The sequence below is a fragment of the Cervus canadensis genome, chromosome 21 (assembly GCF_019320065.1).
Source record: "Cervus canadensis isolate Bull #8, Minnesota chromosome 21, ASM1932006v1, whole genome shotgun sequence".
Lineage (NCBI taxonomy): Eukaryota > Metazoa > Chordata > Mammalia > Artiodactyla > Cervidae > Cervus > Cervus canadensis.
Window position 1 is genome coordinate 22156471 of NC_057406.1, and position 26156 is coordinate 22182626.

Consider the following 26156-nt stretch of genomic DNA (forward strand, 5'->3'; position numbering starts at 1 on the left):
TGCTGGGTTTTGAAAATCTTGATCACTCAGTCACAGACAAACAACTCTTTGAAAAGACAGGCCAAGGACAGAGAAGTAATGACGGGTCACTTCTGGGGTGACTCCAGGATACCTACTTCCCCAAATGTATGGTGTGTGTTAAGGTGGGTCAGAGGTTACCACGGTAGATTTCACAGCCACCTTTGCTTCTTTCTTGACAGGTTTTGTTGTTCATTATTGCTATTTCTAGATTGGAAATGGGTCTAGCACCAATTTGCATGCCAGAATTGAATCAACCAGTTTTTATTTCCATTGAACGTTAGGAAAGGGCTGGAGAATTTTTAAATTCTTAGACTCATGTGTCAAGCTTAATGGAAAGCCAGTTGGAGGCCAACAAACTATTTTAATGAGCTTCCTTTCTCTCTGACGTTCCCCAGGGGCTATGTGCCAAGCAGGCCCACGTGGCCCAGGGAGTAACAAGATCATCTTGGCTCTGTTTGGACACCTGTGCTCTTTTAGCCAAGCACTAAGGGGAACAGGACAAAGAGAGAGAGATGAGGGCATGGAAGGCACGCAGATCGGGTGGGAGTGGGTGTGTGTCATTGTGCTTAGGAATTCACAAGGAACTCCCCAGCAGCAGCAGAGAGGATATATCACAGGCCAGCAGTGCCTCTATGTGGATTGTCTGATGGGCTTCCCTGATGGCTCAGACAGTAAAGAATCTGCCTGCAATGCGGGAGACCTAGGTTTGATCCCTGGGTTGGGAAGATCTAGGTTTGATCCCTGGGTTGGGAAGATCCCCTGGAGAAGGAAACGGCCACCCACTCCAGTATTCTGGCTTGGAGAATTCCATGGACTGTATAGTCCATGGGGTCACAAAGAGTCAGACACGACTGAGTGACTTTCACTTTTCTGAGAGTACATGAAAAGTGTTGCAGCACACACAGTGTGTGTGTGCTGGGGAGAGAGGGATGGGGAGGGCAGGAAGGAGAAAATTATATGCATGTTTTAAAGGAACTGCATGCTAAACAGGTTCCCTTTGAGAAGACAATATAGGACGAAAAGATTGTAAAGCATGGATACAAAATATGCCCAGGATCCTGAGATTAGAGTCTTCATCTAAGCTTCCTCCCACTCCTTAAAAAAAAAAGTGTTCGGTTCACTTTTCCTTTTCTCTGAATCAGCCTGATGTTTGGCTCTCCCTACCCACCTGAACAACTTAACACAGAGATATTAAACTTGGTCTGTACCGTTCAGTGATTGTTCCTAGTCTCCTCTGTGTGTGTGACTTTCTCCTTCCTGGATTATAGACTCCTTGAGGATTAAAATGGACAGAAGCAAATACTTTCTTTTGTCCTTCCTCACCTCTTCGTTACCAATTCTGGGTATTTCTCCGCAAATGATTAACCTATTTTAACACAGCACTCCTTCATAAGATTTTATTCCCTTTGTTGTTCAGTCGCTTAGTCATGTCCAACTCTTAGCAACCCCATGGACTGCAGCACGCCAGGCCTCCCTGTCCATCACCATCTCCCAGAGTTTGCCCACATTCGTGTCCATTGAATCAGTGAAGCCATCCAACCATCTCATCCTCTGTCGCCCTCTTCTGCCTTCAGTCTTTCCCAGCATCAGGGTCTCTTCCAATGAGTTGGCTGTTCACATTAGGTGGCCAAAGTATTATTCTCTTTACCAGGTCTTATCTTATGATACAATTCAGAATTTTTATTTTAAAGATTATTTTGATGTGGACCTTTATTTCATCTTTATTCTTTTTTAAAAAAATTATTTTAAACTGAAGGATAATTACAATACTGTGTTGGTTTCTGCCATACATTAATACGGATCAGCCATAGGTATACACGTCCCCTCCCTCTTGAGCCTCCCTCCCACCTCCAACACTATCTCACACTTCTAGGTTGTTACAGAGCCCCAGTTTGAGTTCCCTGTGTGCTAAGTCGCCTCAGTCGTGTCCGATTCTTTGCGACCCCGTGTCCACCAGGCTACAGACTCTGTCCACGGGATTCTCCAGCCAAGAATTCTGGAGTGGGCTGCCATTTCCTTCTCCATGAGTTCCCTGAGAGATACAGCAAATTCCCGATGTGGGCTGTTACTGAATTTGTTTCAATGTTGCTTCTGTTTTAAGTTTTGGTATTTGGGGCCTCAAGGCATGTGGAATCCTAGCTTCCCAACCAGGGAACAAACTACATCCCCTGCATTGGAAGGTGAAGTCTTAACCACTGGACTGCCAGGGAAGTCTCCTGAGATTTGTTTTTATAAATTAAATTTTTAGTAAATAATTTAACGTATTTCCACACTTTCCAAAGTGTATCTATACTTTGGCACTAAAATTTAAAGTCCTGTTCTAACTGTGTAATATTTCAAACATACAGAAATATGAAGGAAACAATACACCATACCTCCACCAAGAGATTTCATATATTTGCTCCATCTCTTTAAAAGTTGTATCTGGGGACTTCCCTGGTGGTCCAATGGCTAAGACTCCACGCTCCCAATGCAGGTGGCCCAGGTTCGATCCTTGGTTGGGGAAATATATCTCACGTACTGCAACTAAGACCTGGCACAGCCAAAAAAAAAGTTAAATATGCAAATAACCACCCTAAGACCTTCTCCATCTAGTTCCTCTCTCCCTCCCTAGAGAAAATCACTCTCCTGAATCTGGTGTACACACTCCTTCCCTGGGAGTGTTCAAATTTCCACCACCTGGCTCAAAAGGTCTTTAGTCCTCCTTCCTGAGGGGCTGGCGATTGTCAGCAGGGATGCAGGGAGAGTGACAAGGCACTAACCTGGAAGAATGGCAGCTCCACTCCAAAAAGGGGGCTTAGCAGGGCAAGGGGGCAGCTGGGGATGAGGACTGAGGCCTCTCCGGGCACTAAAGAGGGGGCGAGGAGGAGGCGCAAAGGGACTCAGACCGAAGGGGCAGTAGGTGAGGGAAGAGGAGGAGAACCTGCAGAAGCACAGACTTGCGCTCCCCTAATTGTCAGAGAGGATGTGGCTGGAGTCTCTGAGACTACCTGGAATACGGTCTGCAGGTGACAGACGACCCCTGGCTGGACAGACCCCATGAACTGCAGCACGCCAGGCAGCCCCACGTCATGACCTGTTAGGTGGCATTTACTTTTGAGGAACTGACCTGCTTTAGTTCCTCTGAAGCGTTACATAGATTTGATGGAGATGATTCTGCTTTTCTATTTTTATTCTTCCTCAATTTGAAGTTGTCAGATAAAATAGAAGACACTTTCTCACAGACTCAGAGAAAGAACTTATGGTTACGGTGGGTGGGGGCGGGGGGGATAGTTAGGGAGTTGGGGATGGACATGTACACACTGCTTTATTTAAAGCGGATAACAACGAAGACCTACTGCAGAACACAGGGAAGTCTGCTCAATGTTATGTGGCAGCCTGGATGGGAGGGGAGTTTGGAGGAGAATGGACACATGTACATGTATGGCTGAGTCCCTTTGCTGTGCATCTGAAACTAGTTCACATCGTTGTTGATCGGCTATACTCCAATACAAAAGAAAAAGTTAAAAATAAAAAGACACCCAGTTGAGTCTGACTTTCAGATAAGCAAAGACACACTTTTCAAAGTAAAAGTGTGTCTCAAATATTGCATGGTCATACTTATACTAAACATGTATTTCCCTGAAATTCAGATGTGAATGTCCTGTATATTTATTGCTAAATTTGATAATTCTACCTCAAGTTGAATATAGGAAGGACTTGGCAAAGCATTTAGTACCAGTCTGAAGAGAGAATCAAAGGACTCTCCAGAACAACATGAATGAAGACACCATCTTTGTCAAGTTCTCAATGGCCTAACACAATTCAAAACAAGCCCCACTGACTTTACTAAAAGTGGACAACGTCAAAACATTCTTATTTATTATTGAGATGAAATTCTCATACCATGATATTCACTTAAAGTATACAATTCAATAGTTTTTAGTATAGTCAGGGTTGTGCAGCTATCACTAAATCAATTTTAGAACAGTTTCACTACCTCAAAAGAAACCCAATACCCATCATTACGCCCCACTCCTGGCCCCCAACTCCCACCTCCACTATATTCCCCAATCCCAGCCCCTGCCAACCACTCACCAACTTTTTGTTTCTTTAAAGGTACCCATTCTGAACAGTTCATTTAAATGGAATCCACCATATGTGACCTTTTGTGTCCTGCTTCTTTAACTCTTAAGTGTATTTTCAAGGCTCATCCACATTGCAGCAGGTATCACAACCTCATTCATCATGAATAATATTCCTTTTTATATAAATACAGGATGGGCCTATCCGTTCATCCACCATTGAACATTTAGTTTGTTCCCATTCGTTGACCGTTATGAATAACGCTTCTAGGACAGAACATTAATGCGCAAGTTTTCGTGGAGACAAACGGTGTAATTTCCGGTAGAATTTTTGGCCATATGATCCAACACCGGGAGGAACTGTCAAATGGTTTCCAGAGCATTTACTATTTCACATTCTTTGTTGTTTTTGGGATGGGTAGGGTGGGGTGTTGTTTTTCAATTTTTAAAATAAGCAATCGTCATGGTTTTCTCGGGGTCCGTGAGGAGGGCCTGCTCCCAGGGACCGTCCTTCAGGGTTGCCTCTACCAGGCCGCAACGGTCCCCTCCCGGTCCTGAGGCCGGCCGCTGTAAACCACGGACCCAAACATTTCTGAGCGCGCACTGTGAGAAACCTAGCTTCAGCCCCTCCCCCTCGGCGCTCCCCGGCAGGAAAACGGACGCCGCCTGGCTGAGGCTCTGTGGACATTGTAGTTTCCTTTCCAGTCCACCGCGCAGAGACCGCGGTGAGGGAAACTACAACCCCCAGAATGCTGCGGTGCTACGGCATCCGAGCGGGCCAATCCACGCGACGGGCTCCAGCCCACCCTCCGGTCCGGGCTGCTCTCCAGGGCGTCTGTAAACACAGCCAGATCCTGTCATGGAGGGGGAGGAGGAGGCGGCGGCAGCGGCGAAGGGAGGCGTTGTGGGCCGCCTCCAGGGTCCGCTCTGCCATTCCTGAACTGGTCCCTCGTCCCCGTGACTGTGGCATCAGGGAACCGAACTGTTAGGCGAGAGGAGGCGGTCAGAACCGTATCCCCTTCTTCCCCCGGGGCGGGGCCGGGCCGGACCAGGCCGGCGGAGCCGGGGGAGGGCCGGCCTGTCTGCCGAGATGGATGACAGTAAGGTAAGTCCTGGGGTTTGCACGCGCAGCCGCCGCCGCCGCCTGCTTGTCGCTAAGTGCTCGTCCCGCCGCTGAGCCTCAGCCCCGTAGTCCACCCAGCACCCAGTAGACACCTGCCTCAGACACCCCTGCGCCTCCAGCTATGACCCCAGGTACTCAGACGAGAATTGAGGGAACGGGCTGCACTCTTCCTACAAGGGCCCACTCCGGAAAGATCACTCAGGGCAAGCTTGTTGGTCAGCTTTTCCAGGTGGTGCAGACCCTAGTGCTCCCGAGATAAGTGAAGAAACTACTGTGCTTTTTCTTTGTGCCTCTCATTGCCCCCAGCCAGCCTTTTTCCACATCGGAGACCTAAACTAGGGCAGCCTGAACCGGCCCTGTTCCCCTACACCGTCCCCTTTTCTTCTCTCAGGCTCCCTTACTCAATGCCCCATTCATATAATCTGTTCACTCCCCCTCTGAGCTATTTTCCTGTGGTTGGTTGGAACACTCTGCTAATCTCCTGTTGCTATTCGTCCGAAGCCTGGAATCTAACCTCCTCTAGAAAGCCTTCCTCAAGAAAAGAAGTGAATTCCTTCTTGTTGATCTATCCCCACACCCCCTTCCCTTATCCTGGTCACTCATCCCTGCGACGTTAAGATAACAGACAATATTCATTATTGGTTAATTCATATAAAGATAGTGATGCTCAGTTAGTTGATCATCAGCTTATTGATGTTTTACAATGTTTAGAAAGTTGGGGGGTTTTTTTGTTTTTTTTTTAAAGACATCAGACTCTAGAATTTGCCAGTTTTCAAAGCGGATAACTCCTTCCCTCTGCTTTACTTTCCACCATCTCTGGCATGCTGCTTTTGAGAGCTTTTTCCTTCGTTTGTTTACCTTTTCCCCCTCCACCTAACCAGTAACACTTTGCTGCTATCAAGTTTTTGTTTCACACATCCTCAGAGAGGCTGATCTTCTCTGTACTGTTTGTGTTATTCTCCGTTATCGCCTCTTCCTATTCCCGTGGGAGGCTCTGAGAAAAGTCACAGCAGGGACAACCCAGGGCATTGCTCTGGAAGTAGGACTCACCTCTAGGAACCTTTACTTGGCAAGGCGTAAAGCCCTCCTAATAGGAAGTGGGATTTCCAAGTCAGAAAGAGGGAGTTCTAAAACTTTTCTAGAAAAATCAGAAGGTGATTTTCCATAACAGTCTTTGCTAGCTTGATCATTCAGTGTTAACTTTGAAATTAAATCTGAATACTGTATCCATTGTCTTTCCTAGATACGGCTGACTGGGAAAGGATGCCAAATTAATATAGTCTTTAGTCTCCTTGGTTGCAGACTCTCATGATATATTCTATAGAATTTGTGGTTGTTTTCAAACCTTTGAAATATTTAATAGCTTTCTCAAAGTCTTCAGTAATCTCAAATAAATTCAAGAAAAAACATAGAATTTTGAGTTATTTTACCTGCCTATAAAATCACATAGAACTTATTTCTAAAACAAGCAAGCTGTAGTGGAGCATATGGTGTTACGGTTTTGCCTAAAGAGTGAGGTTAAATTTCGCAAGTAGACTATTCATAACTATTCACAAGTAACTTCTTAGATGGTTCATAGGTAAGCAAAATGAATTCAGTTCTCATTCTTTACTAATTCATTGTTTTTGTGACAGTATTTAGAAACCAGCAGTTTCTTTATTCTTTAATGATTTTGGAAAAGGAAGTCCATTTCAGATGTCTGGATGGATAGTGCTTCTGTGAATGCACTACTTTCACTTTGAATACATGTCGAAGCTATGGATGAGTAATATTTAAATGCCATGTAGTGCAAGACTGGACTGCTCTCTGAGGAGCCGGGTGGTATGAAATGGCCTTTTTAAAAGGCTCCCAATCCAATCCTGCCTCTCCCTGTGCTCTAATTGTTATAGTCCAGCAAAGTTGTGTTGTTCTCCCAGTGTATCCAACAAGCTCACACACACAACACATTTTCCCTCCCATTATGTAGAGGTGATGGAGTCTCAGGTTCTGAAGGAAGCTGCAGTAGGGAAGCCGAGGGTTGGGGCTTGGAAGTGTGGTTGTGCCGGTGAGAGCATAAAAGATGACAAACCGGGGACAAGGCCAGGGCAACAGGACGAGGACAGAGGGGGCAGGAGAAGCAGTTAGAGAGAAGCAGTGTTTGAATGAGCAGGTCAGGAAATAGAATGATGCTGTGATGATTCTCTTTATAAAGATTCTGTATTCTGAGTTGTTTTCATCAGTGGTGATGAGTGAGTTTGCAAGAGCGCTGCATGTTCTGCTGTCTGTTCTCGGGGAGTCAGAGCAGGACAGATTGGAATGGCGGGTGCAACTTTGCCTCCCAAGTGTCTAGCAATGTGCCTGGTACATTACATCACAGAGTACTGGTTCACAAAGACTGAGTGGAATTGGAACAGAGAGGCATTAAGGAGACTGCTCGAGGTGTAGCTGGGATTTATTAATATTCATCGATGTGCTCTGTTGAGCCAGAGTATACAGACTACAGCAAACGGGGAAAAGAAAGCAAGAGACAGAGTGGGCATCTAAGACTGGGGGCTTGGGGAAGCACTAAGTAGCAGATCTCAAATTCTGATTGAGCAGATCTCTACTTAACCTAGTTGGGAAGGAAAAAAAAAACTTGGCTGAGTTAACCTTTTTGGGCTTCTGTTTTATCTGTTACATGGTCAGTGCCTTTTTCCCAGGTTTTGTTGAGCATCAGAGATTGTGCATATGAAGCATCAAGTGCAGAGTAAACACATACTAGGCACCCAGAAATGTTATCATTGTTACATTACCTGGCAGTGATGCCCTTGGTCTTTTGCACAGTGCAGCAGGCACCTGAGATGCTCACTGTAGTCATTATTAGGTGTGTGCTTTTGCATGATATTTGCAGCTATGTTTCCCCCATACTACCCTCATTTCTTAACGCTGACCCCAAAGGGGACAGGGACAGTGGAATGGGACGTGAAATGGCTCTTACCTGTCAGATTGTGTGAGAATGGTAGTCTCTTGAGCCCACCTATGTGTCCACCACTGGAGAAAAGTGCTTTTTATGAAAGCCTCTTCTCTCTAACCTGCGGTATTGAATCATAAAGAAAATTGAAAGGAGTAATTTTCAGGGGCTTTGATCATAGAGGGTTCTTATTTCCAATTTTATATTTATTTGACTTTCATGTTTATCAAATGAATGTATGAGTGACTCGAAGTACCCTAGATCAGCTGTGTTCCTGCCACAGACAAAGCTGGTAAATGATGACATTTCTGTATAGCCTAGCTATAATATATAATGTATAATATAGTGCCCTATATGATGTTTAGGGCATCAATTTCCACTTGAGGGACTGGTGAGAGAATCCCTCCCTGGCGTCAGTATACTGATAGGAGCTGCTATTCTCCTGCATACTTCCTTTCCACCTGAGCTCCACACAGTTATCTTAAAATGCCTTATACCTTCCTCACCCCTTAGGTCTTTGTTCCATTCAGTTGTTCTGAGTAGTGCTGGTTCTCACAAAAATTTTTACTTGGCCAAAAAATCTCTTTGACATTCCCAGAACTCAGTTGGTAAGGAATCTGCCTGCAATGCAGGAAGCCCAGTTTCGATCCCTGGAGAAGGAAATGGCAGCCTGCTCCAGTATTCTTGTCTGGAAGATCCCATGGACAGAGGAGACTGGTAGGCTGCAGTCCATGGGGTCACAAGAGTCAGATACGACTTAGTGAATAAACCAAACCAGAGCTATCCTTTGGCCCCTAAAGTAACTCTCCTTGGCCCCTTAGCCATCCTTTGCTACAGCTGGAACTGCCCTCCTTGGGCAGTGACAGAGCTCGGACAATTTCTGCCTTTTCTGTCCTTCTGCTCCATCCATGCTTTCAACAAGACCAAGGCAGAAGAACCAGCTCCTTTGCCAAACTAGACAGTTTGTTAACATTTTAAATGTGCCCCCTTTTCCTGTCTAGGTCCCGTGTACATTGGGGTACCTCTACAGATACCAGTTGAAATTGAAGTTTAAATAACCTATTCAGAATGTTTTGTGCTTTAGGATTTTCACAAAAGTTTGTTCATTTATTCATTTCTGTATTCCTCATCAAACATTTGTTGGACACCTAATATGCACGAGACATTGTGCTAGACAGTAGAGATATAGAGATGTGTAAGAGTTTATAATTATTCTCAGGAACTGATGTTTCAGTGGACTAGATAAACATATAGAAAAATAACTACCACGTGGTGAGGTGAGAAATGAGGGCAGTGACAGCAAAGTGCTTTGGGGGCACCAAGAATGGATGCCTATCTGGGTGTGTCAGACATGGGTTCACACAGTAGGCATGAATCTGTCAGGAAGAATAGAAGTGCCCCAGAAAATGGGAAAGAGGGAATATCCTGTACTAAAGCATATTGCTCTGAAAAATAAGTATTTTTGTACAAGCTGGAGCAGGAGTTGGGAGATTTTCTGTAAAGGGCCAGATAGTAAATATCTGTTGGAGAAGGCAATGGCAACCCACTCCAGTCCTCTTGCCTGGAAAATCCCGGGGAAGGAGGGGCCTGGTAGGCTGCAGTCCATGGGGTCGCTACCAGTCCGAGAGGACTGAGCGACTTCACTTTCACGTGTTAGAGAAGGAAATGGCAACCCACTCCAGTGTTCTTGCCTGGAGAATCCCTTGGATGGGGGAGCCTGGTGGGCTGCCATCTCTGGGGTCGCACAGAGTCGGACATGACTGAAGCGACTTAGCAGCAGCAGCAGCAGTAAATATCTGTGGGCCATGTAATCTCTGTTGTAATTACTCAACTCTGCCATTGAAACATGAAAGCAGCCATAGGCAGAACATAATGAATGGGTGTGGCTGTGTTCTGATAAAACTTTATTTCCCAAAAGAGGCAGCTGGCTGACTTTAGTTGGCCAGGTGGGCTGAAGTTTGCTAATCCTTGAGCTGAGCATAAGGCACAAGTAGAGATGTGGGGGGGAAAAAAAAGTAGAGATGTGGGCAGAGATAAGGATGGAAAGATAACCAGGAGCCTGACCAGGATTTGCTTGGCAAGTTAAGCTAAGAAATTTGGGAAATCTGATTTCCACCACTTTCAAGCTATTATGATTTTGGACAGATTATTATTTTTTAAATCGAAGTATAGTTGATTTACAATAGTGTATTAGTTTCAGGTATACATCAAAGTGATTCAGTTATGTGTATATTTTCAGAGTATTTTCCATTATAGGTTATTACAAGATATTGCATATGGTTCCCTGTGCTATACAGTAAATCCTTGTTGCTTATCTATTTTAATCCACCTGCAATGCAGGAGACCCTGTTTCCATTCCTAGATCTGGATGATCCCCTGGAGAAGGGATAGGCTACCGACCCCAGTATCCTGGGCTTCCCTGGTGGCTCAGATGGTAAAGAATCAGATGGCCCGCAATGTCGGAGACCTGGGTTTGATCCCTGGGTTGGGAAGATCCCCCAGAGGAGGGCATGGCAACCCACTCTAGTATTCTTGCCTAGAGAATCCCCATGGACAGAGGAGCCTCGTGGGCTACAGTCCATGGGGTCACAAAGAGTTGGACATGACTAAGCAACTAAACACAGTGTGTATCTATTAATCTCATAGTCCTAATTTATCCCTACCCACCTCCCTTCTCCCTTTGGTAATCATGTTTGTTTTCTATCAGTGAGTCTGGTGGTTTTTTTTTGTATATAGGCTAATTGGTATTATTTTTTAGATTCTACATTAAGTAATATATAATACTTGTCTTTCTCTGACTTACTTCACTAAGTATAATATTCTCTAGGTCCATCCATGTTGCTGCAAATGGCAATATTTCTTTCTTTTTTATAACAGTAATATTCCATTATATATATACTATATATATATATAAAACATACACATATATTCCATTACATACACACACACACACACACACTATATCTTCTTAAACCAATAGTCTGTTGATGGGCACTTGAGTTATTTCCATGTCTTGGTTATGGACTTTCATAGTGTTGCTATGATCATTGGGATGCGAGTATCTTTTTGAGGTAGAGTTTTCCTATTTTCTGAATATATACCCAGGAGTGGGGTTGCCAGATCATATGGTAGCTTTACTTTTGTTTTTTTAAGAAACCACCATACTATTTTCCATAGTAACTGTACCAATTTACCTTCCCACCAATGGTTCCCTTTTTTCCTAGACCCTCTCCAGTATTTATTACTTGTAGATTTTTTGATGATAGCCATTCTGACAGGTGTGAGGTAAGCACCTCATTGTGGCTTTGATTTGCATTTCTCTAACAGTTAGCAATGTTGAGCATCTTTTCATGTCCCTGTTGGCTATCTGTGTGTCCTTTAGGTCTTCAGCCCATTTATTGTTTACCTTTTGATATTGAGTTATATGAACTGTTCATATATTTTGGATAGTAACCCCTTGTCATTTGCATTGTTAGCAAGTACTTTCTCCAATTCTGAAGGCTGTCTTTTTTTTTTTTTTTTTTGGCTTCCTTTGCTGTGCAAAAGCTCTAAAGTTTGATTAGTGCCATTTGTTTATTTTTGCTTTTATTTTGGGAGACTTTTGCCTTGGGAAACTGATCAATGAAAATATTGCTGTGATTTATGTTGAACAGATGAGCAGAACTGTATTTCTTTACCTATAAAATAGATGTGTTAACCTTACTGAGTTAGTGTAAGAATTAAATGTTACATGTATTAGAAAAAAAAAAACATAGTACATAATGGGTTCAAAATAAATGCTTGTTCTATGTGACTCCTCCTCACCAGCTTGGTTACACTGCTCACAAGAAAGACCTGAGTTGAAGACGATGCTAGAGACTGTTAGAATGTAGGTGTATGCAGCATGCATAAAATCCTTGAAGGACGAAGAAGGTGGACAGGAGAGAGAGCTAAAGAGACAGAACCCTGGCAGACTCTAAAATGATCAGAAGAGGTGGAGGAATAGGATTCAACAAAATAAACTGAAAAGAGGAGGTTAGTGATATAGATCACACACACACACACACACACACACACACACACACACACACAAGATTATTATTCCATCTAAAGGAAGTAGGGAAAAAGAATCCACTGAATTTCAAAAACAGGAGGTTGTTTGTGAAACTAGCAAGAGAAGCTTCGACAGAGTGATGGCGCCGAGGCCAAAATGTAGTGGTTGAGGAAGAGTGGGTGGGAAGGAAGCAGAGACGGTTGACTGCAGCGTGCAGGCGACTGCAGAATATTGCAGTAAAGCGAATATCACAATAAAGCAAGCCTCACGCGTTGTTCGGTTTCCCAGTGCGTGTAAAAGTTACGTCTACACTAGACGGTAGTCTGTTAAATATACAATAGCACGATCTCTTAAAATAAAAAAAGTACATCATTGCTGAAAAATGCTAACCATCATCTGACAATGCAGAGTTACCGTAAACCTTCAATTTGTAAAAAAAAGCAAAACAAATGCAGTAAAGTGAAGCACAATGAAATGAGATATGCCTACAGACCACTGTTACTGAGTCAGTCTGTAACAGTTTTGAGGATTGCTAAAATATATGTATAATCGTATTACATTTAGCTTCAAACAGTTAACAGCAAGGGGAGGGGAGGATTAAGGGTTAGGCAAGGAGAGGCAGGGGTGAACGCTCAGTCAGAAATGCCTGTTTTTTAAAAAAAAAAGAAATGCCTGCTTTATCTTGTTTCTCCTCTGTTGACTAGAAAACCTGGCAGAGAGGTTAGCAGCAGGAAGATGGGATTAGACTTTCTCTCTTTCTGAAGAGCTGGTAAATAAAAGAGAAAAAGCCTGAACAACAGCTGTGAAGGAAGTTAAAGGAGCCTTAACCCCAAATGAAAGTGTAGTTGCTTGTTTTTTTTCTTTAAAGTGGTAAAGCTCAGTGGCTGGTCACAGTCATACCTGTCTTATTTTTCTTTAATCCATGGCAGATAAGGTTTCACGTTACGTTTTCAAAAGAAAAGTGAAACAGGCTTTCCTGCTATTTTCCTTCTTAGCTGGAGCTGATGCTACCACTTCATGTAAATACAGTAGTTCTCATACACTTAACAACTTGAAACTTTTATGAGTTGCCTTAAGAATTAGAGCATTAGGATGGAAGTAAGTGCAAGAGGGGTGGTAAAATAGTAAGAGTTATTGATTGGTTTTTCAGATTTTATATCCCTTATGAGAGAGGTTTGGTTTTCTTTTTTCTCTTTTTTTAAAAAAAATTTTACAACTTTTATAAGCTGGTGGTAGTGGTGGTCACAGTAATGCCAATTTAAATTAAATTGCAAAATATTGTTAATTCTTCTTTGCATTTATTCATTCAGTCATCAGTCTTTGAATAAATGCCTGGCTCTGGGTCAGATGCAATGGGGACTGGAGAAGAAATAGAGAACACAGCTTCTGTGCCCGAGGTGCTCACATCGCTTGAAGGTGACAGAACTTAAATCCGTGAGGCCACTATAACATACAACTCGGTGTGATATTGACTGTATGTTCCAGAAATATGGAGAAGAAAAGTAACGTGTGGACAGAGGTGATTGTCAGCAAGAGCTTTGCAGAAAGAGGGCCAGGTCTGACTGTAACCAAAGAAAGCTTAGTATTTGCTGGTTTGGATGATGAGGTGGGGGTGGGTGGTGTGAAGAGGGAACATTTAGAGAATTGGTGAGGACAAGTAGGAATGCAGGGGACAGGGTGAGGTCCCTAAGGACACTGGCATGACTTGCTGGGGTAAATGACAGAGAAGAATAGCTTGGTGAGTGGGATCCTGGATGTAGCATGCTGAAGGGTGGCCTCTAGAAAGATATATCCATGTGCTAACCCCTGGAACCTGTGAATATCACCTTATATGGATAAAGAGGGAGTATTACATGGCCCCAAATGTGATTTAGTTAAGGATTTGAGGGGATGAGTTTACCTTGGATTCTCTGAGTGAGCTGTAAATCCAGTGATAAATGTCCTCCTAAGAGTGAGGCCGAGGGAGATTTGAGAGACAGATGTGGAGGCAGTGTGACCACAGAGGCAGTGATTGGACTGATGTGACTGCAGATGAAGGAATGCTCACGGCCACCAGTGACACCTGCAAGCGGCAAAGGATAACTTCTCCCCTAGGGCCTCTAGAGAGAGTGCAGTCCTGCCAAGAACAGAGAGAATACATGGCTGTTGTTTTCAGCCACCAAGTTTGTGGTAATTGTTACAGCAGCCACAGGAAACTGGATTTGGTGACCTAGTAAGCAGAGCTGAGCCAGAGGTCTTCTCTTGAGCTGCAAAGAGACACAGCCTCAGTTCAGTTCAGTTCCGTTCAGTCATGTCTGACTCTTTGCGATCCCGTGAACCGCAGCACGCCAGGCCTCCCTGTCCATCACCAACTCCTGGAGTTTACTCAAACTCATGTCCATTGAGTCAGTGATGCCATCTAACCATCTCATCCTCTGTCCTCCCCTTCTCCTCCTGCCTTCAATCTTTCCCAACATCAGGGTCTTTTCAAATGAGTCAGTTTTTCGCGTCAGGTGGCCAAGTATTGGAGTTTCAGCTTCAACATCAGTCCTTCCAATGAACACCCAGGACTGATTTCCTTTAGGATGGACTGGTTGGATCTCCTTGCAGTCCAAGGGACTCTCAAGAGTCTTCTCCAACACCACAGTTCAGAAGCATCAATTTTTCGGCACTCAGCTTTCTTTATAGTCCAACTCTCACACCCATATGTGACTACTGGAAAAACCATAGCCTTGACTAGATGGACCTTTGTTGACAAAGTCATGTCTCTGCTTCATAATATGCTGTCTAGGTTGGTCATAACTTTCCTTCCAATGGGTAAGCATCTTTTAATTTCATGGCTGCAGTCACCATCTGCAGTGATTTTGGAGCCCCCAAAAATAAAGTCTGACACTATTTCCACTGTTTCCCCATCTATTTGCCATGAAGTAATGGGACCGGATGCCATGATCTTAGTTTTCTGAATGTTGAGCTTTAAGCCAAGTTTTTTGCTGTCCTCTTTCACTTTCATCAAGAGGCTCTTCAGTTCTTCTTCACTTTCTACCATAACGGTGGTGTCATCTGCATATCTGAGGTTATTGATAATTTTCCCGGCAATCTTGATTCCAGCTTGTGCTTCTTCCAGCCTAGCATTTCTCATGATGCATTCTGCATATAAGTTAAACAAGCAGGGTGAAAATATACAGCCTTAACGTACTCCGTCTCCTCTTTAGAACCAGTCTTTTGTTCCGTGTCCAGTTCTTACTGTTGCTTCCTGACCTGCATACAGGTTTCTCAAGAGGCAGGTCAGGTGGTCTGGTATTCCCTCTCTTTCAAAATTTTCCACAGTTTATTGTGATCCACGCAGTGGGCTTCCCTGGTGGCTCAGAGGTTAAAGTGTCTGCCCGCAATACGGGAGACCTGGGTTCAATCCCTGGGTCTGGAAGATCCCCTGGAGAAGGAAATGGCAACCCACTCCAGTATTCTTGCCTGGAGAATCCCATGGATGGAGGAGCCTGGTGGGTTACAGTCCATGGGGTTGCAAAGAGTCGGACATGACTGAGTGACTTCACTTTACACAGTCAAAGGCTTTGGCATAGTCAATAAAGCAGAAATAGATGTTTTTCTGGAACTCTCTTGCTTTTTTTCGATGATCCAGCGGATGTTGGCAATTTGATCTCTGGTTCCTCTGCCTTTTCTAAATCCAGGTTGAACATCTGGAAGGTCACGGTTCACGTATTGCTGAAGCCTGGTGTGGAGAATTTTGAGCATTACTTTACTAGCGTGTGAGATGAGTGCAATTGTGCGGTAGTTTGACATTCTTTGGCATTCCCTTTCTTTAGGATTGGAATGAAAACTGACCTTTTCTAGTCCTGTGGCCACTGCTGAGTTTTCCAAATTTGCTGAAATATTGAGTGCAGCACTTTCACAGCATCATCTTTTAGGATTTGAAATAGCTCAACTGGAATTCCATCACCTCCACTAACTTTATTCGTAGTGATACTTCCCAAGACCCACTTGACTTCACATTCCAGTATGTCTGGCTCTAGGTGAGTGATCACACCATTGTGATTATCTGGGTCGTGAAGATCTAGGGGACTTAAAGTTTATTCATTCTGTAACGATTAGATATTACTTTTTCACAATAAAGAAAAACATACTAAAGTTATTTTAATAAGCGGAAAAGAAAAGTTAATTTGGAAGTTCTTTTAAGATAGATTAACCAAGGAAGTTAAGGACAGACATGGAGACATGGAAGAGAGACCTGCCAGGAACCTGTGGTAATAGTCTGTAAGTAGGGTAGTGGTGTAGGAGGAATAGAAAAGGAGAAATAATCAGGGATTTTGTAAAGGAGTAAATTGGTGTGACTTCAGTGAGTGGGCATGGAGAGTTGAGGGAAATTTCAAAGAAGCATAAAGTGAAAACATTTGTTAGTTAATCTCCTCACCACTGCCCCCCATCAAGTGACTAGTGAGTTGGATTAAATGAATCCAGTCATTAAATGAGTGACTATTTAGCATTAATATAGCAGTGCACATAAAGCATCTGTCAGTTTTAGAGTCTTGTCAGGGAATTATGTGTTCAGGTTAATGAGTCCTGCCTGGGAATCTAGAAGGGAAATAGTCATGCTTGATGATAGTCATCTTGTGACAAGCTGCTATGATGCTAATCAGGGGACTTGGGTTCTAGGCTCTGCTCTGATGTTGAAAATCTTTGGACTAAAATTAGGTCATCCATGCTATGGAACAAGATAGAAAGCCCAGAAATAAAGCCATGCACCTATGGGTACCTTATATTTGACAAAGGAGGCAAGAATATACAATGGGGCAAAGACAATCTCTTCAATAAGTAGTGCTGGGAAAACTGGACAGCTACATGTAAAAGAATGAAATTAGAACACTTCCTAACACCATACACAAAGATAAACTCAAAATGGATTAAAGACCTAAATGTAAGACCAGAAACTATAAAACTCTTAGGAGAAAACATAGGCAGAACACTCGATGACATAAATCAAAGCAGGATCCTCTGTGACCCACCTCCTAGAGTAACAGTAATAAAAACAAAAGTAAACAAGTAGGACCTGGTTAAACTTAAAAGCTTTTGCACAGCAAAGGAAACTATAAGCAAGGTGAAAAGACAACCCTCAAAATGGGAGAAAATCATAGCAAATGAAACAACTGACAAAGGATTAATTTCCAAAATATATAGGCAGCTCATATAACTCAATACCAGAAAAACAAACAACCCAATCAAAAAGGGGGGAAAAGACCTAAACAGACATTTCTCCAAAGAAGACATACAGATGGCTAACAAACACATGGAAAGATGCTCAACATCACTCATTATTAGGGAAATGCAAATCAAAACTACAATGAAATATCACCTCACACCAGTCAGAATGGCCATCATCAAAAAGTCTACAAACAATAAATGCTGGAGAGATTATGGAGAAAAGGGAATGCTCTTGCACTGTTGGTGGGAATGTAAATTGATCCAGCCACTATGAAAGACAGTAGGGAGAGTCCTTAAAAAACTAGGAATAAAACCACCATATGACCCAGCAATCCCACTTCTAGGCATATACCCTGAGGAAACCAAAATTGAAAATGACACATGTATCCCATTGTTCACTGAAGCACTGTTTATGATAACTAGAACATGGAAGCAACCTAGATGTCCATCAACAGGTGAATGGATAAAGAAGTTGTGGTACATATACACAATGGAATATTACTCAGCCATAAAAGGGAACACCACCTTTGAGTCAGTTCTAATGAAGTGAATGAACCTAGAACCTATTATACAGAGTGAAGTGAGTCAGAAAGAGAAAGTTAACTATCGTATTCTAATGCATATAGTGAAAAAGTTGGATTAAAGCTCAACATTCAGAAAACTAAGATCATGGCATCTGGTCCCATCACTTCATGGCAAATAGATGAGGAAACAGTGGAAACAGTGTCAGACTTTATTTTTTTGGGCTCCAAAATAACTGCAGATGGTGATTGCAGCCATGAAATTAAAAGACACTGACTCCTTGGAAGGAAAGTTACGATCAACTTGGATAGCATATTTAAAAGCAGAGACATTACTTTGCCAACAAAGGTCTGTCTAGTCAAGGCTATGGTTTTTCCAGTGGTCATGTATGGATGTGAGAGTTGGACGGTGAAGAAAGCTGAGCGCCAAAGAATTGATGCTTTTGAACTGTGGTGTTGGAGAAGACTCTTGAGAGTCCCTTGGACTGCAAGGAGATCCAACCAGTCCATCCTAAAGGAGATCAGTCCTGGGTGTTCATTGGAAGGACTGATGTTGAAGCTGGAACTCCAGTACTTTGGCCACCTCATGCAAAGAGTTGTCTCTTTGGAAAAGACCCTAATGCTGGGAAGGATTGGGGGCAGGAGGAGAAGGGGACGGCAGAGGATGAGATGGCTGGATGGCATCACCGACTCGATGGACATGAGTTTGGGTAGACTCCGGGAATTGGTGATGGACAGGGAGGCCTGGCATGCTGCAATTCATGGGGTCGGACACAACTGGGTGACTGAACTGAACGCGTATATATGGAATCTAGAAAAGTGGTACTGAAGAATTTATTTACAGGGCAGCAATGGACAGACAGACATAGAGAACAGACTTGTGGACATGGGGAGAGGGGAGGAAAGGGTGAGCTATATGGAAAGAGTAACATGGAAACTTACATTACCATGTGTAAAATAGATAGCCAACGGGAATTTGCTGTATGGCTAAGAAACTCAGACGGGCTCTGTATCAGCCTAGAGGGGTGGGATGGGGAGAGATGGGAGGGAGGTTCAAAAGGGAGGGGATTTATGTATACCTATGGCTGATCAGGTTGAGGTTTGACAGAAAATAACAAAGTTCTGTAAAGCAATTATCCTTCAATAAAAAATAAATTAAAAAAAATTAGGTCATCCATGAAATAAAGAGATCACTGTGCATGTTGTGTGTGTGCACGCACGTGCTCGCACATGCACGCGTGCATGCGCATCCCCTTACCAGCAGCACCTTTGTGTATTCTGATATCCTGCCCTTTATAATGTTATTACATGTCTGCTGCATTTCATGAGTCAAAATACATTAAAGGTAAGGACTCTATCTTCTTGTATTAACAATTCTAGAGTTTGACAGTGTTTGGGGCAAAGTGAGTGCCCAATCAATGGTTGTTGAATAAAGAAATGAATTTTCCCCTCCTTACGTGAAAAAGGTGAGGATAACTGTGTTCTCCTCCAGTGGTGTGAAATAATGTGAGCTGCCACATTGTTAGGGTTAGGGTTCGGGCTTGTCGGCAGAGAGAATGAGTGCTGTCTCCCTGCACACCCTGAGTTGGCTCTGAATTTGTTTTTGTTGTTTGTTCTGAAAATACTGAAAGTAAAATGATACAAAAATCTTTGGAATAAGACTTCCTCTGGACACTGGAGTCTTCCTCCTTTGAAGAAGCCCCTGAAGGACTTGCACCTAAATCATGCCTCCTCTTTCTACGGAAATTAAACCTACTGACTGGGGAGCCAGTGGCATCAGGCCCTCCCTCCCTCTTGCCTACATGCAGCAGTTTTATCTTATTTTTCAGCCTTTTTAAACTCATAAACCCTCCACCCCCACCACGTTTTTTCCCTCTTCATCTGCTTGTGTCTCTTTGGCACCTTCATTCTTCCTTTGCTGCTGTTTTCTGTTCTCTAAGGTTCATGTCATTTTAAAAAATAGCCTGTACTATAAAATTCATCCTTTACAAATATACAATTTTGTGATTTTTTTTTTAGTGTATTCAGAGTTTGCAGTGATCACCACTGTCTGTTGAAAATTCTAGAACATTTATAAGAATCCCTTATAAATAAACTGAGGTATATCCATATAATGGAATGTTACTCATATTATTTAGTGATTAAAAAGAAACACATTAGTAAGCTCCAAAAAGGTGTGAAGGAACTTAAATGCATATTGTTAAGTGAAAGAAGCCAGTTTGAATAAGGTTACATACTACATACTATATGATTCCACTACGTGACATTCTGGAAAAGGCAAAACTATAGAGATAGTAATAAAGGTCAGTGCTTGCCAAGGTTTCAGGGGAAGCAGGGAGGAATAGGTAGAGTGCAGGAGATTTTTGGGCAGTGGAAATATTCTGTATGATACTGCGGTGGCAGATACATGACATGATGCTTTTGTCAGAACCCACAGAATTATACAACACAGAGAGTGAACTCTTAAGTAAACTATGGACTTTACTTATTAATACCAACTTGAGGCTCATCAGTTGTAACAAATGTACCATGCTAATGCAGGATGTTAATAGAGGAAATTGTGTGGGCAGAGAGAGAGAGAATATATGGGAACTCTGTGTACTTTCTGCTGAATTTTCTTATAAACTGAAAACAGATTTTAAAAACAATCTATTAATTTAAAAAACAAACAAAAAGCCCTTTAGCAGTCACTCCCTATTCTCTCCCTCCCCTTCTCAGCCTTAAGCAACCACTGATCTACTTTCTGTTGCTATACATTGCCTGTTCTAGACAGTCTGTATAAATGGAATCATACAGCCTTTTGTATTTCCACTTCTTTCTCTTGGCATGTTTTCAAGGTTCAGTCATGTTTCACCGTGTATCAGCACTTCACTCCCTTGTATAGCTGAACAACATTCCACTGTTTGGATCCACCACATTTTGCTACCCATTCATCAACCTTTGCACATTTGGGTGCTTTCCATTTTTTACCCATCATGAATGATGGTGCCCTGAACATCTGTGCACAATTTCTTATGTGGACATATGCTTTCATTTCTTTTGGAGATATAACAAGACATAGAATTGCTGAGTCATATGGTAATTTTATGTTTAATATTTTGGAAGAACTTGCAAACTGTTTTCCAAAGTGGCCACCATTTTACATTCCCATCAACCATGTATGAAGGTTCCATTTCTCTACATCTGTACCAGTACTTGTTCTTGGCTATATTTTTGATTACATAGCCATCCTAGTGGGTTTAAAGAGGTATCTCATGATTTTGATTCACATTTCCCTAATGACATTAAGCATTTTTTCATATGTTTATTGGCATATATCTTTGGAGAAATGTATGTTCAAATATTTTGCCCACATTCTAATTGGATTATTTATCTTTTTATTGTTGACTGTGAGTGTTACATTCTGGATATGTCTCTTACATGTGATTTACAGTTCTTTTCCATTGATCTGTATGTCTGTCCTTGTGCCAGTACCACAGTCTTGATTCCTGTTGCTTCTAATAAGTTTCGAAATCAGAAAGTGGGAGTCCTCTGCCTTTGTTCTTTTAAAAGATTGCTTTGGCTATTTTGGGCTCATTGTATTTCCATATGAATTTTAGGAGTATCTTGTCAATTTATGCAAAAAGTCAGCTGGAATTTTAATAGAAATTGTTTTGAATCTGTAGCTGAGTTTGGGGAGTACTCATCTTAACAGTATTAAGTCTACCAATCCATTAACATGGAATGTCTTTTTATTATATCATTTAATTTCTTACAATGATTTTTGTGGTTTGCAGTATACAAGTCTTGCAGTTCTTATATTAAATTTATTCCTAAATATTTTATTATTTTTGATGCTATTCTAAATGGAATGTTTCCATAATTTCATTTTCAGCTTGTTCATTGTGTGTAGAAACACAACTGATATTTTTACATTGATCTTGTATCTTGCAACCTCGTTCAACTCATGAGTTCTAATAGTTTTTTTGCAGATTCCTTAGAATTTTCTGTATGTAAGATCATGTCACCCTCAAATAGAAATAATTTTATTTTCCTTTATAACCTGAATGCCTTCTTTCTTTTTCTTGATTGCTATGGCTAGAACCTCCAACACGATGTTGAATAGACGTGACCGGAGAGGACAGGATCCTTGTTTTGTTTCTGATCTTTGGAGAAAGCATTCAGTCTTTCACCTTTACATGATGTTGGCTGTGGGTGTTTGTTTCATAGATTCCCTTTACCAGGTTGAAGTTCCCTTCTATTCCTAGTTTTTTGAAGGTTTGTTTTTTTTAATCATATAAGGGTGTTGGATTTGTCAAGTGCTTTTACTGAGTCTATTGAGATGAACATGTAATTTTTGTCTTTTCTCCTATTGATATGGTGTATTACACTAATTGATTTTCAGTTGTTAAACGAACCTTTATTCCTGGGATAAATCACCCACTTATGATGTATAATCTTCTTTATATGCTGTTAGATTTAGCTTGCTAGTATTTTATTGAAGATTTTTCCATCTATATTCTTAAGACATGTTGGTCTATAGTTTTCTTATAATATCTTGGTTTTTTGTATCAGGCTAATTTTGGCTCATTGGATGAACTTGGTATGTTCCTTCCTCTTCCTTTTTTGGAAGGGTTTGTAAAGAATTAGTGTTAATTCTTTAAATGCTTGGTAATTTACCAGTGAAGTCACCTGGACCTGGACTTTTCATTATGGGAAATTTTTTGATTATTCTTTCAGTCTCTTTATTTGTCATAAGTCTTTTTAGATTTTTTATTCCTTCTTGAGTCACTCTTGCTACTTTGTATCTTTCTAGAAATTTGTCCATTTCTACTAGGTTATCTGATTTTTTGGCATACAATTTTTCATAGTCTTCTCTTGTAATCATTTTTACTTTGGTAAAGCTAATAGTGATGTCTTTTCTTTCAGTCTTGAGTTTAGGGTTTTGAACGTTCTCTCTTGTTCGCAGTCTGGCTAAAGGTTTGTCAATTTTGTTGGTCTTTTTGAAGCACCAACTTTTGGTTTTATTGATTGTTTTTTTTCTTTTGTTTTTTCATTCTGTTTTATTTATCTCTACTCTGATATTATTTCTTTCCATCAACTTGTTTTGAGTTTAATTTGCTCTCCTTTTTTCTCATTTTTTATGGTAAAAAGTTAGGTTGTTGACTTTAAAATCTTTCTTAATTTAGGTGTTTGTAGCTACTTCTGAGCACTGCTTTAGCTGTATCTTATAAGTTTTGGTATGTTGTATTTTCCTTTTCATTCATCTCAAAGTATTTTTCTGATTTCCCTTGTGGTCTCTTCTATGACTCATTGGTTACTTAGGAATGTCTTCTGTGGTTTTTTAAAATTTTTATTTATTTTTTAATATATTTTTTTGGCTGCGTGGCATGTGGGATGTTAGTTCTCTGACCGGGGATCAGACCCACACGCCCTGCATTGTAAGTGTGAAGTCTTAACCACTGGACCGCCAGGGAAGTCTGTCTTTTGTGTTTTATCTGTCATATTTATTAAACATTTATTGTGAACTCATTGTGAAACCCTAGGTGGTAAAGAATGCGCAGTGGTAAGAATCTGCCTGCCAATGCAGGCGACACAAGAGATGTGGGCTCAGTCTCTGAGCCAGGAAGATCCCCTGGAGAAGGGAATGGCAACCCACTCCAGTATTCTTGCCTGGAAAATTCCATGGACAGAGGAGCCTGGCGGGCTACAGTCTGTGAGGTTGCAAAGAGTCAGACGTGACTGAGCACATGCAACACGCAACTAAAATCTAACATCCCTAATATCCCCCTTTGTGAAGTAAGTTTGCTGTGCAGGGCAAGAAAAGTCATTGGCCAGCAGGTTGCTTTTCTTAATGCTGGGCGTTAGGGACACAGGCCTTGTGAGTGTTTCCCCTAGGACCTTCTGTCCTGAGCTAACACATGTGTCTTGGGGAGGAAAAGGGGATAAAATGGTTGGTGGATAAAGAAGTACACTGTTTTAAAAACAGCTGTTTAAACTTTTATGTGGCCCTATGTTAGTAGAAGTAAAATTAGAACAGAAAAAAAAAAAGTTAAATTGGGGAGTTATTTTAATAATTTTCTTTGGAGTTGGTGTTGTGCACAAAAATTAGTACTTTTATTTAGCCACATTAATGTGCTTCCTCAGAGAACGAGAGAGTATGTGGTTGCCTTTGAGTTTATGAAAATTTTAAGAAACATTGATAAGACTAACTCTTGTTTCAGACATATTTAAGGAATTTGTGGGGTTGATTTCAGTTTTAGTTCCTGGTTCCTCATTTCTAATTAACTTCCCTTATCCATCCCCCAAGGTTTACGGCTTATGAAATATATAAAGTTCAGTTCTTAAGGCAACTATTATACTAACCTGCATTTGTATGATAATAATCCCCTCCTTTTTTAAACAAAGTGCTTTCATACATTATTTTACTTAAGATTTACTATAATCTTGTGATGTGCTTGACTGTCTTGAAAACTGGTACACTAATCAGATTTTAGCTGGCACCAAAAGCCAGAATTTCAGTTTATTACTGAGGAAAAATTAAGCTAGAGAAGTGGTGGTTATATGGTCTTAAATGTAATTTTACAGATGACATAAAGTGCAGGAACCCTGGGTTTATTTACTGTGCCTTTCTAATTAAAAAAAGGAAACAGTTGCAATTTAAATATTTTACTTCCGTCAAAACTAAACAAAGGGTTATACCTTTTGTTTGATTTTTATGACTACACTACGTTTGTGTAAAAAAAATCAGTGAAGTTTGTGCAGTACACTATGTCCTTCTGACTTCTCAAAGGTGCCATTCCTGAATTCCATTCCTGAATTAATTAATTAATTAAAAACAGCAATATAAAAAAAAATTAAAAAAGAAAAAAAAAGAAGAAAATAAAACAGCAATATATGAAGGTACTGGTTTGTAATGATGTGTGATTGATGACTCATTTTACTACATAAAGAAAAGATGTGATTACCATTTATTTCACTAAGGACATGGGTTTAGGCTGTAAATATATTGCTTTTTAAAAACTATCAATAGCAAATATAGTTTGTTTTAATGAAAGGATATTTTGAAATACTTTATTAAAATTGTACAGTTGATAAGCATAATTTAAAATTTAGCGCATAGTAATACTTGGATCAACTAGTTACCCTGCAATTGCTAATTGTATACTTGACTCTGAAGAAAAGTTCCCAGGCTTGTATATTATTATACTGAAATAAAAAAAAAAATGTGATGATAAAGAATAGGAAAGCTTTAAAAGACCAGTTTTTGAAAAGTTCAAACTAATTTGGGAGTAGTACTGAAGCAGTTAGCTTTTAAGATGGTGGTAGAAAGGAAAGTTTTTTTTTCCAAGAGCCTTGGCATATTAGTCTCATTTCAGAGCCACTCTATAAAATGCTGGATGCAATAGTTAGCTCTCATGTTATGACACTGGATTTGGTAAATGTAGTTGATTCACATATGAAGTTTGGTTTTCCTGACCTAACCATGATACCAAGTAATACAGGGTACTGGGCATTGTTGGTGTATAGTATTAACGGTGATTTCAAGCAAACAGACAAATCAGAGTTTTTATATCCAAATGAAGATTGATCCTTTAAGTTTTGTTACCTGGTTAAGACTTCTACATTTAGTCCAGTGATTTGCCAGTGTTTGAGTTTTTCATCTTCTCTTTTAAAATTGCCTTTAAAGCCTCAGTAATATTCCTTTCAGTATACTGAAGTTGTGACATTTTTATTCTCTGAGAGTAATCTTCAGAAAGAACTAGACATCATTTGGAACCTCATTGGATAAACAAAGTCGACAATCAGATTGCTTGGGAATTTAAAGAATAATGTATTAATTGAAAGTAATATGGTGTATTGTGTTGTGGCCTGTAAGAAACTGGCTCCAAAAGCAGCTTTCGAGAAAGCTTATTTATTGGAATAAATGTACCCCTTTCAAAGTGACTCCTTTAAAGGAAATTCATTTGATGTATAAGTTCAGGTTCATGTACTTTAAAATTCATTACCTTTATCTCATAGTTACATCTTGTGTAAGAACTTGGGGAAACTCCAAAACTAAACAATGAAGAAGATTAGATTACTTTGCCAGTCACCAAAAACCCATGCCTGTGCAGGTAACTGAATAGCAGGGGATTGAGAGGATGTCTGTGACCCCAGCGGGAGTAGGCGAAATCTCCTGAGACAGTCCAGGGTTGTAATTATAGACTTCTAATGGCAGGAGAGAATTATCCTGAAAATGTCAGGGTCTTCCTGTGTGTTCCTTTGGGCTCAACAAATTTGAAGAGGGAAT

General features: G+C 41.1%; 1 protein-coding gene across 2 annotated transcripts in view; it reads left to right on the forward strand.

Moving 5' to 3' along the window:
- The first annotated feature begins 4868 nt into the window (after positions 1-4868).
- CREBL2 (cAMP responsive element binding protein like 2) overlaps positions 4869-26156 on the forward strand; it is a 29302-nt gene continuing 8014 nt past the window's right edge. Inside the window, exon 1 of one of the 2 annotated variants that reach the window (XM_043440868.1) lies at positions 4869-5190. In XM_043440868.1, the coding sequence (XP_043296803.1) occupies positions 5176-5190 (15 nt within the window). In that variant the 5' untranslated portion in view covers positions 4869-5175. The remainder of the gene's footprint in view (positions 5191-26156) is intronic. The other variant, XM_043440869.1, reaches the window with a different exon arrangement.